A 13,957-nucleotide genomic window follows, 5' to 3' on the forward strand; every position below is an offset into this window, starting at 1 on the left:
ACATTTCATTTCTGTTGTTATCGTTCTTGCTCTCCTGAAGTTGTTACTATGAACTCAGAAAAAAAAACAAACAACTTTTAATATTGGGAACTCATAATAAGAAAGGTGAATATATTGTATCAACATTTTAAGAAAATAATTAAAATTTACTATCATCTATGTCTTCACTAGCTGCTAGTCATCCAAACTGTTAATATGAGGAACTAATGACATTTGAGATGATCTTGGGGAAAGGACTCTGTCATACGATTTGGAGAGCCTTTCCTTGAGGTTTTAAAAGTGTGAGTGAGTATGTGTGTGTTTGTGTGTGTGTGTGTGTGTATACTGCAAAATTCTAATTCTGAGATAGATAAAACCCACAGTATTCCATAGTTTAATAACTGACACTGTCATATCCATTCTCTCCCTCCCCCTCCCGTGTGTGTGTGTGTGTGTGTGTGTGTGTTAATTCTGGAGATCCAACCCAGGGTCACACACAAACACTAGGCAGGAGGCTCTATCATTATTCTACATACCCAGCCTCATAGCTTGAAATTTAAAACTACTAAGGAAGATTTAGAACACGTGTTTGGGGCTCGATAGTACAACGTTCCTTTGGGCCTACATACAGAACGATGGCTTTTGGATTTACTTATTCTTTTGCTTTTTACCTGGGTAGGACTGATAGGAGGTGGTGGAGCTTTGCGTTTTTTTGGAGTTCCACTTCTTTCTGAGCTTATTTTAGAGACTTGGTCATGCTGAAAGTTATCACAGTCCAAAGAATGGAGGTGGGTTAGTTATGTTAGTTAGTGAAGTCTGAGCAAATAGCTGCAGCAAACACACGAGAACAACCTGACAGTTACACAGTCACCCTCATCCAGCTCTGAAACACACCGCCCAACGAACAATACATAACATGCACATGCGCTAGGCTTTCTTCCGGCAACGCATGCTCGCACGGCAATATTAAAAAAGGAGAAAAAAAAGACAACCCAGCGGATTAAGGTTGCAGAACTGGGAAGGGACGAAGGCATGCCCGTCACAATTTAGACCCCAGAATGCATTCACAGTCGGCTTTCCCTCTGAATGCAGAGTGGTCTGCACCTCTGCACTGCTTCCACTCAGCCCCACCCCACGCCCCGCCCCACGCTCCGCCCACCACACCACCACTTTTAAGGAATGAGGGGAAGGACAGTCTCATGTGCCAGAGGTCCTGATAAGCTACAGTTAGCACATAATAAACCCAGTATCCAGTATCAGCTTTCTATGCCTCAAAAATCTCAGTGTACAAATGCACAAAACAGCCAGACATACACAGAGAGCAAACGTGCTTTTAGGAAAAACTCGAATAAGGAGACATCTTCACCACTACTCTGTGTAACACCAATGGCAGTACCACAAACTGCAATTAAAATAGAAAAGCCCAGTCTCCTATTTTTCTCAATACTGTAGCAATTTCATGCATGAACACACACATATATGCAGGCACATATATATAAAGCCACCCAGATGATGTCATATTTAAGATATTTTCATTATTTTTTGCACCAGTCTGTATTACTACACTTCATTGAAAAATAAAAGGTAGTAAGTATGAAGTACGAACTTTTGAAAACAGTAAAATTGTTAAGAAAATATTTGCCACCATGCAACAATGAATCATATCTTCAAAATTTATGTCAGTCCCTGAGTATTTTCAACCCATTTTTTAATCACTGTCCTAATGAACCACAGCATTTACTCTCAACATTTTCACATTGTCATGAATTTAAAAAAAAAAAAAAGGCACCTCGCCTCCAAGATAAATACCTGCTTTGCTTTTGTTGGGGTCTTTAAATCTAAAGAGAAAAAGTGAAAGAAAAAAAAAACTGTAAGAATCATGACTCATACCATTTACAAATTTTGCTTGGACAGGCACACGCATACAGACACACATACACTCACATATCACACACACACACACACACAGAGACACACACACAGACACACACATACACACTTACAGACACACACACATTCACATACCACACACAAACACACACTCACATAGACACATACACACTCGCAGACACACACACACACACACCACACATACAGTCTCTCACACAGACACACAAAAACCACACATGCAGTATCTCTCTCTCACACAAACACATACACACACACACACACACATCACTATACACAACATTTAAAACTTTATTTATCTTCAAGCATATGTTTAAAAGAATAATAAAACATATCATATTGCAAAAATTCCTTTATCCCTTTGGGGAAAACAAGTAGATAAATCTAAAACAACATCAGCTATTTTCTTTCACATACCAGCATCCTGAGAGATTTTTGATAATAGAAGGCTCTGAATTCCTGCATTTTCTGAGAGTTTGGAATAATATAAGGCATTGTGTCCAAGAGAATCTACAAGGTTCAGGTCTGCCCCCTTTTTAATTAAGGCTTCCACAGTGTTAGCACTGCCAGTTTCGCACGCCAGCATGAGAGCAGTTCTAGAGGGGAAAAAGAGACTGAAGTTTAGCAATAGCCAAAGGTGGACATGCTTTCCTGGGACTCACTGACCGGGAAACAAGGAAATGAAGATTAAATACAATTAACCCTCAGTCCTCTGGGGAACTAAGTGGAATACTGTCAAGATGAAGTAAGGCGGTATTTTTGGATTAAATCAAAACATTAAACTGCACAGAATAGCAGTCACTCTTCCACCCTTGGGGTACAACAATGGAATCCCTATGATTGGTACAAACGCTGGATTCTTTCATGTCTAGTATTTTAAAGAGCCTGCATTATTAAAATTATTTTATTGTTGTTGCTGCTTCAAGACAAGAGTTTCTCTGTGCAGCCCTGGTTGTCCCAGAATTTGCTCTGTAGACCAGGCTGGCCTTGATCTCAGAGTCACCTGCCTCTCTGGCCTCTGGGATTAAAGGCTTATGCCACTCTACCTGGCTTTAAAATGATTTCTAAATGCATCCAATATATTTACTTTTGTTATGTTTTGGATGAAAAACATGACAGAAAACGGCTTGTTCAGTTCAATATTTAATTAGTTTCATTGTAATATCAGCCAGCAGTTCTGCCCATGGAGATTTGGGGGATTTTTTTTTTCAAAGTCAAAACAGATCCTCAATTACCAGGAAGCTAGATAAGTAGAAACCACTTTATAACATTTAACAGAATAGCCCTGAAATTATGGTTTCTGCCTTTACGTGTGGTACCTTCCATTTTTGTCCCTGGAATTGACATCTGCGCCATGGTCCAGGAGAAAGTGGCAGGCCTCACTGTGGCCATTTTGTATTGCGACGAGCAGGGGTATGTTCCCATCCTAGGAAAGAAACTCCGTTCAGATTGTAACTCCCATCTCAAACACCAGGATTGCAAAACTGCAGTCTTTCCTACATTTTCTGTCCTGGCCTGCACTGTCTACTCTTTCATTCACTGCGATAGTCTATGCCCCCTTGGGGCCACCATTACACTTAAGCATAAGTCTTTTTGCAATTTCACGATGTCTAGCTGCCTTATGCAATTTCACCGACTTTACTAGCTTTCCTTTAGAAGTCCCAGATGCACAGGTCGCTTGTTCCATGAGCCATCACTGGCTCTGCCTGGTAATGGGAGAGACTGCACACACTGAGGGTGTTAAGAGGAAAGTACACGGGGGCTGGAGGAATGGCTCAGCAGTTAAGAGCAAATCCACCCCTGCACCTACACGGAGGAATGAGAGAACTGGCTGACCTGCACAACATGTCTCCTAACAACAAGCGTGCCGCACCTCCCAATAAATAAGACATGTACAACTTTAATGTAAACTTTAGAAAATAAAATTACTGGGGCTGGAGAGAAGGTATGGGTTAAGAGTACTGCCTGCTTTTCCAGAGTACCTGGATTCAACTGTAGCAGCGCATAACCAACCGTCTATAACTCCAGTTCCTGCCCTCTGACCTCTGCAGGCACCAGGCATACATGTGGTGCACATACATACATACATGCAGGTGAAACTCTTAAACATGAAGAAATCTAGAACAAACAAACAAAAACACAGAAAAGAGAACAAAACAAAGACCAATGCTAGAAGTGTTCCAGATTTTAAAGGTGGGTATGTGGGACTATTTGCATAAAGAAGTAACTTGGGACTAGGACCAAGGCTACATATGAAGTCCATTTGTGTACGTTCTTTTCCACACGAATGACTCTGGTTCCAGCCACGTGTGTGAAATAGAGTTGCACTTGAGGCGTCGTACTGTGGCTCAACAGTTTCAGGCTGTGGAGCGCATGGGCACTGGGGACATTGGGAATAGAGATACTGAACCTGTGCCGCGGTTCAGAAAGTTGAAATGCATTTGCCTAACCAGGGGCAAGTGCACGCACGCCAATCCTCATGCTATAGTATGTCCTCAAGCCCTGGAGCCACATACCACAGACATATAAATAAATTTGTCCTTACAATAGGCCCGTGAGGCTTACAAAGATTAAAAGTTCTCTTCAGAGTTGGGAAATTCTACCAGGAGTCATCTGAGACGATGCCCACGTGCATAGAGAAAACAATGGAAATTCTAACTAGAAATCTCTGACAGTTTACCTTAAGAAGATGTAGAATAACTCTGGTGACAAATCTATGGACATCTCTGGGAGGGACCATCTAAAGGGCCTACCATGACAGCCAGAATGGAATAAAAAGAAGAAAGCTCATAAACAGTATTCATCTCCCTTTGCTTCAGGAGGCCACACTATAGCTGACAGTGTAGCAAGCTCCATCCAGTTCCTGATGCTGTGATTTCCCTGCCAAGATGCCCCGCACCTTCAGAGTGTGAGCCAAAGATGCTCTGCACCTTCCAAGTGTGAGCCAAAGATGCTCTGCACCTTCAGAGTGTGAGCCAAAGATGCTCTGCACCTTCAGAGTGTGAGCCAAAGATGCTCTGCACCTTCCAAGTGTGAGCCAAAGATGCTCTGCACCTTCAGAGTGTGAGCCAAAGATGCTCTGCACCTTCCACGTGTGAGCCAAAATGAATCCCTCCTTCCTTAAGCTGCTGCTGTCAGGTACTTTGTCACAGCAATGAGAGGTAATATACACAATTTTCTACTTTTATAATTTGAGAAACAATGTTTTATTCATATTTTAGTTAAGGGCAGAACACTGACATATACCTATAAGAATGCACGTCACTAAGAAGCACACTGTGCAACACATTAATGGTTTAGGAAGTCATAAGTATTAACACAGAAAACCATTTTTGCAGAAAAAAAATTCTGGTTGAAAAGAAATTTGCCAGCTACCAAAGTCTTGGTTGAAACCCAAAGCCACATTTCTCCTAGTGTTCACCTGGTACATACCAAGTCTTTGAGGTTTATGGGGCTCTTGTGTTCGCAGAGGACTTGTACAGCTTGAAGGCTCCCCTGTGCCGCTGAGGAAGGAAAAACACCACCGTCAGTCACAAACGAACCAGGAGGCCACGGCTAAGGAGGGAGGCTCACTTTCTGCCCAGCATGGGAAAGCCTCTCAAGAGTCCTCAAAAGGCTGTGCAGCAAACAGGTGGAAACACTTTAATCTCAGCTTTAGCCACAGGTACAGCCACAAACTCCCAGTTACTCACAGGAAAGCATTTGATTTAGCTTCTTATGGGAGTTGGCTTTCCTACACCTAGTAGTAAAATGAAGTGTGTATGTGAATTCAGTATCAACATTTGTCAGATGAAGCTGTGACAGACAGCACAGCCAAAGGTTTACAAATACAACTGACATTCACCATGATCCTCTACCCACAAAAACAACAAACAAACAAACCACACACACACAACGAAACCCCAGCATCTTCTAGTCTTGAAACCTGTAAGTGCTCATAACTCACTACCTTAAAAAGAAACTTTAAATTGATTTAAAAATCTAGAACTGTGCACGTGCTAAGCACGAGCCTTATCTCTGAGCTGTGCCCTCAGCCTGAGTTGAGTACATTAACCATGGTAATGGGTTGCACAGCAGGACGCTGACTGTAGGTGCACTCCTTAATAAATCTGTGTGTGGCTTGGGAACTGAGTCTGACTGGACGCCAGGAACTCCAGAAATGAGTCCCAGGAAGAGTCCAGAAAGGTGAACAACTGAACACTTTCTTAGGGCGGAAAAGGACAAACAGGAGAGTGACCGTTACCTGCATAATGCAAAGCTGTTTTCCCCAAGTTGTCAACACTTTCGGCTGGGCTCTTGTACTGTGAGACAAAAATAAGTATCTTGAAGCAACTGCCCAAATACTATCGAGCCCACCCTTCTCCTTCAAGCGGCAGTTACTCAGAAGGGCACACACATGTGTAAGTTCTACCTTCTGAGCTCCATGGGCAGACAGCCCTTTGAGAAAGGAAACAGATATCCAAATAATCATGGTACCATATACAGTTAGCCCTTGGCTGCTCTGGTCATTCATTCTTCCCGTACAGCATCTCTCCAACTCTACTGGTTAACATACTACAGATCTGTCATGTGGATCTTAGATTTTCCCTATTTCTTCTCTCATTCTCTGCCCCCCTTCCTAATGTCAGCCTTCTCTTCTCCAAGTCACCTCCTCGGTCCTTATTTCCCACCCACTCCTGAACATACTTAGTCACTGGGATTCTGTAGTGGTGGCCCAAGTCAAGGTCCCCAGCTGTCTTTAGTTCATACTCTGACCACTCAGCAGCCTGCCTTCTTCCCCACACACTCCTTGAGGCTGTGTGGTTCAGCCTCTTGTGGCTTCCGCCACTGCCCTGGCCAGCCCTCCTCCAACAAAACATACAAGCTCACATTGGCCATTGTCTTTCCCGGAAGCTCTCTTCTTGGCAATCCTAGCTACACGTTGCATTAAACCTGGGAACAACCCAACTTAGAGAACTGTTCGCTTTTGGGGGAAACTGAGGTACAAATAAGTTAATAAATAAATATGGCAGTGGTGAAGCCAGCGTCTGATCTTGTTGGAACCTGGACTCCTATTCATATACAAGCATTACCTGTGCGTGCCCTGGCTCAAGAACCCTCTGCTTTGCATCTCATAAGCACTCAAAAGGCAAGTTTTCTACTCTTCCCTCCCTAGCCTGCCCCTCCCCAAGTGTTTACTATCTCTATGGACACCAACTTCCATCGTCAATCTACCCAAAGAGATAGAAACCAAATCAAATCGTACATGAGGGCTGGCCTCTTCTCTTTCTCATTCCTTCATCGTAGCCCCAGACAGCATCTTCTCACTGGACCAGCTAGTCTAGCCTCCAATGGGCCGCATTTGTTTTGACCCGTCTTAAGCACTTCTCTACACAACAGAATCATCTTAGACAACTGGATAGGTCACTGTTTGCCCTTCACAATTCCACAGTGAACCTAGGATTGCTCGGCTTGGCCATCACAACACACAGAGGCCTGCATTTTGTACCACATTCTCTCATGTCTTTGCTTCTGACTCAGTTGCCGGCTCCCTGATTCCACCCGCCTCACAGCAGAACCTTGCCTCCCCTCATCCCGCGATGCGCTGTTCTGTCTGGAATGTGTTCTGCTGGTACTTTGTACCCTGGAGATCTTGGCTTAAGCATCACCTTCTCTATGAGGGCTGTCCTAGAGACCACTATGTTCCTTCTAAATGCTCTGCAATTTGTCGCATTATATTGTCCTTTTCTTAATAACCAGACTGTGAACTCCAGCCAAGATAGCAACTGCCCTGCTTGCTGGCAGATGCTTAACGCTTAGCACCGAGCATAGTACCCTGGAAGCACTTGGTATCAGGGAGACTATGAGGACTTAACATGGAGAAGGAAGGGTGTTCATTTGAATTTGCAGGACTCCGCCATGTTCTATCTGTTCTAGCTCCCTTATGGAGCTAGAGCTGGAAATGGTAAACTGGAAGCTGGAGAACAGAAATATCATCTGGAGACAGGGCACAGAGGCCAATGCACAGGGGACAAGAGCAAGGGCTCAGAGAAAACACTAAATGCAGAAGGTAGCGGGAAAGACAGCAGGAGGCAAAGGGGTTTCCTTTGTACATAGCCTGACTTGCAAAGAGCTGAACAAGTGGGTCTGAGAAGTCTGGGCCTGCGTGCCAGCCCCATAGGAAGCCACAGAAGGTTGAATTCCTAATAGTAATCTAGAAAGAACAATGCTCAGAAGTGCAATCCAGAGGAGGTAAGAACGGGCTACCTTAAAGTGCAATGCTTACTCTGCTGTGGTCAGGAGAATGGAGATCAAGTTACTACTTACCAAGGCTCTGGCCTAATTTTAGAACGGCACAAGGAACTGTTTAAAGGCTTCAAAGGTTTCGGAGAAAAACCAAGGCATTTGCATAACCAGATATAAAATTACATTAGAGGCTAGAATATCTGGTCCTAGCCCACAAGGACTTCGAGCTTGTCAGGTTAAATCTTCCTTAAAATCAGAGCCAGATGCACGGGCTAGAGTAGGATGGGAATTTAAAACATATTTTTAAGAAGTGAGGTAGAACTCTGGGTACAGAGACAGGGCACTCTGGGCAAGAGAGTCAATTCTTTTCCCCTTAAGCCTGAGGGCCTGGTCCTAGAGAAGGTAAGAAAATCTCCATATTAACTGGTCAAGAGCAACTCTCTTAAGTCAACACCACAAACACTCATCTATTTTTCTTGAATTTTGCTTCAAAGACCTGTAAGGTTAAACACTCCTGGAACACACAGCAGTGGGCACAGCGCAAGGCAGAAACGAAGAGCAGTGTGACCAAGGAAGCAAGTTGACGACGGATATGACCAGAGTTTTGCCCTTGAATTTCAAAGCCAAATAAAAGCGGGGTCTCCAAGAGTGTCTGTGAAAGCCAGGACGACAGCTTGACAGGACAGACAGTACTCCAAACACTTATTTTATTGCTCCATGCTGTTCCTGAAAATAGCCAGCTTGCATTTTGACCAGCAACAGCTGGACATCACTGTAGGGATGCTATTGTGGGACTGGTTCGTGAAATACACATCTTCACAAATTTACGGAGGTCATCACCTCAGGGGATCATTATACACTTCCCGACAAAGCCAGCAAAGCAGGGAGCTGGCCAAAAATTATAAATAAGAATAAAACCGTGCACTTAAACAAGAACCAAAAACTAACTAAAAGCTCATCAAGTTACCTACCAAAATGTAATGGTTCAAACTGTTTATCCGGAAGGACTGCACCCCACAAGTAATTTACAGAGAGAATACCAAGATGCGGCAGAGCCAGGGTTTGCTGCAGTGTGGAAAACGTTTCATGAAAAGCCAACTTTCAGAAAAGAGGAATTGAATAAGGGGGTAATAAGGCCGACTCAAGTTTTAGGGAGGATCCACTTCTCTTCCAGGCGAGTCGCCATGGAGACAACCTTGCTGTTGGCTGTGCTTTCCAAACGGGCTGTAGGACAGTATTAAAAGGGGTGTGTGTACTGAGAAGAGGGGTTTCTCCTTTCACAAATGGGACCACCTTTCACTTGAAAACAAAGAAAAGAAGTGGCGAATCTGTAGCCTTCAGTCACCTGCTTACCTGAAGAAGCTTCTTGATGTACTCTGGGTGGCCATTCTTGGCTGCGATATGTAAAGCACTGTGACCTAAATGGATTAAAAGGTGAAAATCAGGGGAAGGAGCCACATTAATAAATAAATAAATAAATAAATAAATAAATAAATAAATAAATAAATAAGTAAGTAAATAAATAGACAGACAAACACTGAAAACCCCAGACCACTTTTATTTTCTTTTAACTGGTTTCCTTATTGCATTTTCTTGCGTATTAATTTTGGTTGATTTTTCCCCAAACCTGCTCCTCTTTCCTTCTCATTCTCCCAACAAGTATTCCTCTCTTTTTTTTAAGAAAGATTTATTTATTTATTATATATAAGTACACTGTAGTTATCTTCAGACACACCAGAAGAGGGCATCAGATCCCATTACAGATGGTTGTGAGCCACCATGTGGTTGCTGGGAATTGAACTCAGGACCTCTGGAAGAGCAGTCAGTGCTCTTAACCACTGAGCCGTCTCTCCAGCCCCCAAGTATTCCTCTTTTTACATTTGTGCCACATGTCCGTGTCCTTCCAATCCTCTTGCTTAAAGCTGCTTTCTCTGCCCTTTCTCAAGATCTGCTCCCTTGCTTTATGACCCATACCCACAAGGTAACCATTAGAAGCCAGAATCCACATATGAGAGAACATGTGGTGTTTGTCTTTTTGAGCCCTGGTTACCTCAAAACAATATTTTCCTGCGAGCTTCACAGTTTCGGGGCTTTTTTTTAAAACAGATGGATGAAATTCTATTGTGTATTTGCAGTAGAGTTTCATTAGCCGTTCCTCTGCTGATGGACATTTTAGGCTGATCTGATTTTCTTGCTATTGTGCTTAGAGGAGCAATAACTTTTCTCTGTGGTAAGTCCTGTGGGCGTGTGCTCGGGGTGGTGCAGTGGGTGATGCTTTAGTTCTGGTCTTGTTTGGAAATCCCTACACTGATTTTCATAGTAGCTGCTCTTCTATACGCTCCTACCGCCATCCAGTGAGTTCCTCTTGCCTTGGCTTTTGCTGTCGTTTATAATTTAAAGTGGATCAAAGACCTTAATTTAAACCATGAACGGCTGAAACTGCCAAAGCAAAGCACAGGAATAAACAGGCCGTGAGACAAGACCCTCCTGAAGAGCACACGCTTCCTACATAGTACCTAACTGCTAAGCCAAAGACAACTACGAGGAATAAACTCTTCTCCAACAAAGAAGGGACTGTTTCTCTAGAGACTAAGGTCATACATTCCTTAGTGTGCCCGTGGATCATTGAAGCCACGGGTAACATTCAGAGGTTCTAACCACTGCTTCCTGCAGGTGCTGGTCAGCTCTGGTCAGGACTGTGGTAGTACCGGGCTTCACAGTGCTACAGTGAACTGACACTGGTATGCAGAAGGCCGGTATCCACATCAGTCACATCAGACTAGAAGACCACCAGGCCTAGAAACCCAGAAAAAACAGCCCACAAGTCAGCAGACAACATGGTAGAAACCCAAATACCGACGTGATGTTCACCCTCTTGTTTCCCTCTCCTCAAAATGTGCTTACCCTGAATGAACATTACCTGGAGGTTTCAGATTTTCCCAAGTCCTTGCTCAGCTAAGGGAGCATTTCTTAAGTCCCTGTAGAACTCCAGTATAGGACAATGCTACCAACTACCTAGTCCCAAATGAGCTTCCACATACCACAGGGCCTCTGCAACTGCTGTATGTTGAGCTTGGACTTCCTTCCCCTAGAACAGCCACAGTTTGCTCTCTGACATTCAGATTCAACTTATAGGCTGCCTTTTAAATGAGGTCTCCTCTGAACTGGAGGTGTAGCTTGGTTACCAGAGGGGCAGGCTAAGCATTCATGATTCAATATCCAGGTTCAATGTCTGGCATGACACAAATGTGGCACTTGTGAGGCACTGTGATACTAACAATAGATCAGACATTCAAGGTCATTCTTGGTCATCCTGGGATACATGAGACCTTGTCTCAAATATAGGTCCTTTTTCTGCCCCACCCATTACAAATTCTTTTTCTTCCTTAACTCCTTTTGCACTGGTTTTCTGCTTCATTCTTTATTCTTCATAACACCACACACCTTGCAGTACTCACCCCATTCTTGGTTCTTAAGATGGACATATACTTCCTAGTACACACACACACACACACACACACACACACACACACACACACACACACACACACACACACAATAGACCTGTTGGTCTATTGGTCCAATGCCCCTGCAGTTGTCTCACTTCCTATTGAGATCCTAGCTCCTACGACACCGACGGATGGTGAACATCTGGTTCTCAATATATTCCAGTCATTTTGAATTAAAGCAAATGCTAATTTCAATGTCTGAGTGCCAACACATCCCCAAGGTAACACTGATAAGCAACCTCTATTTTGGGATTTGCTTCAAACCCAATTTCAACTTCAAAAGCATTGATGTTTTATGTTGAATAATTGCGGTAGATGATCAATCTGTTAATCTGCCTCCCTGGCCTCTACCTATGAGAAGTCTAGTTGTGCCAATCAAAACCATCATGAGACATTACAAAATGTCCCCTAAGGGGAAAAAAAAGAAGAGCCTAGAGTTGAGATCATGCATTTAGAGGAATGATTTATTTTATTTGATGGCCCAGTTCCAAAATACCATTTTCTTTTTAATTAGTCTTCGTTCAGCACCGACTAGAATTTACTGGAGACTCAAATGGCTGGGAAACACCTTAAAGATAAGAGGCTCAGGATATCAAGAGACATAAAATCATCCACATTCTCAAAAGAGCACACCTCTTCCATGCTGCCAAAGATACCCTGAACTGTTAAGGGCATTTGTTTAGTTGGGATAGGAGACTGAGGCAGAAATCCATCAACCCTCTCTTAAAAACATGAGGATAGAGACCCCTGAAAGTGGGAAAATAATAATTTCTTTGTCCTCTTAGTTTTAGGTAAGGACGCCTCTCTCCTTTCCAGAATTAGAAGAGGCCTAAGAGCGTGGCTTTCTTTATCCTTTGCGTTTACAAGGCTTGGTGCTTAGCGTGGCTTCCGCAGACACCAGACACCGTTTCTAAGGACAACTGCAGTTTACATTTTAAACAAATGCCTTACCAGTGAACTCCTGGAACATATCCTGACTGTAAACTGGGGACTGTTTACACTGTGCGTGCAATGTACTAACTGGTTACTACTCTGGGAAACAAAGCCACTGGACACAAACACCATTCACTGGACAAAGGCATAGTTAGCTGTCCAAAGACAATGTGGTAGGAATATTCAAATAACACACCAATACTCAATAATGGGCTTTCAGTTCATTTGCAGTACTCACCCCATTCTAGGTCATACCTAGAAGTGAGTGATTGATATCTGGAGAAGCAGACATTCATCTGTTCCCCTGGGATGTGTACCCTTAAATAGCAGCATTTCCCCTTGGTCTCAACTCTAAGTCACAAATCATTGCTGGACACTACCATACTGAAGCAAGATGTCTCTCACTGCCAGCATTAAAACAAATTTCTCTCTCAAATACAAATTTTCCTGGACAGAATACGTTATTTATGATGGAGTCCACTGGAAAGAGAAGACACATGTGCTGGCTTCCAGACAGCTATGGATCTGTCTGGGCTGTCAGGGGGTGAGTTCCCTACAGACAAATATCAAGACAACCTCGGCTTGGTCATTCTGGCAGATCTTTGCCCCCCTACACACACACGAGAGAGAGAGAGAGAGAGAGAGAGAGAGAGAGAGAGAGAGAGAGAGAGAGAGAGAGAGAGAGAGAGACTAGTGCTCATTATAAACCAAGAGACCCAGATGACAGTTCAGTAAATGATCCTATATTGAAAGTGACTCTAAGCATCTTCTGAACTGCCGACACGATCATTTCTTCATAGCCCGAGGCTTCTAGAGAAAACAGGAAAGGAATAACGAGGGGAGCACTCAGATGTCTGATCACACTGCTCAAGGGCCTGTGACATTTTCACATCTGGAAATGCGTAAATAATTAAGAAAGAAGACAACTACGCTGTTCAACTAGATATGCCTTAAAATAGTTCCTTAACGGTCAGTTTCAAAATGAAGAACATCTTCCTACAATAGAATCACAAATTTCGTGGGTTATTGGTTACACTTTTACACATGTGTAAGTGAGTTTTTAAAAAAGAAATCCTCAACTCTACGTGAATGTTTCTCACCAACGCGCACACTCAGTTACCTTGCTACAGTCCCAGAGAGGAAGCCGAATGGAGAACATCTGTTTCCAGGGCGGTTCCCCTCAGAGTTATGACACTGCCTCTCTACCCCTATCTTTAAAGCACAATATGGATCCAAGGCCATTTCTGCGTGTCACCATATGAAGCAATTTCACCGCCAGGTATGCTGACTTTTCTTGATTAAGACATGCAGCTTTTAGGATGACTCATCCTCTAAAATATCTAAGTGAATATTACCTTTTCCTCCCTCCCTTTCTTCCCCCCATCTCGGGAAAAATGGGGGAG

At 43.3% G+C, this 13,957-nt stretch overlaps 1 protein-coding gene across 9 annotated transcripts in view; it reads right to left on the minus strand.

The window, feature by feature from the left end:
* The window catches only part of Rai14 (retinoic acid induced 14), a 137,703-nt gene that overhangs the window by 15,683 nt on the left and 108,063 nt on the right, over window positions 1–13,957 (minus strand). For 5 of the 9 annotated variants that reach the window (XM_063281524.1, XM_006232062.5, NM_001399209.1 and 2 more), the window contains 7 exons: window positions 9,466–9,530; window positions 6,131–6,188; window positions 5,320–5,390; window positions 3,207–3,313; window positions 2,305–2,483; window positions 1,789–1,817; window positions 651–737 (listed from right to left, as the gene is read on the minus strand). In XM_063281524.1, coding sequence (XP_063137594.1) covers window positions 651–737; window positions 1,789–1,817; window positions 2,305–2,483; window positions 3,207–3,313; window positions 5,320–5,390; window positions 6,131–6,188; window positions 9,466–9,530 — 596 coding nt within the window. The remainder of the gene's footprint in view (window positions 1–650; window positions 738–1,788; window positions 1,818–2,304; window positions 2,484–3,206; window positions 3,314–5,319; window positions 5,391–6,130; window positions 6,189–9,465; window positions 9,531–13,957) is intronic. The other 4 variants (NM_001011947.2, XM_063281525.1, XM_006232064.5 and 1 more) reach the window with 1 other exon arrangement.

The sequence above is a fragment of the Rattus norvegicus genome, chromosome 2, assembly GCF_036323735.1.
Source record: "Rattus norvegicus strain BN/NHsdMcwi chromosome 2, GRCr8, whole genome shotgun sequence".
In the NCBI taxonomy this organism is placed as follows: Eukaryota; Metazoa; Chordata; class Mammalia; order Rodentia; family Muridae; genus Rattus; species Rattus norvegicus.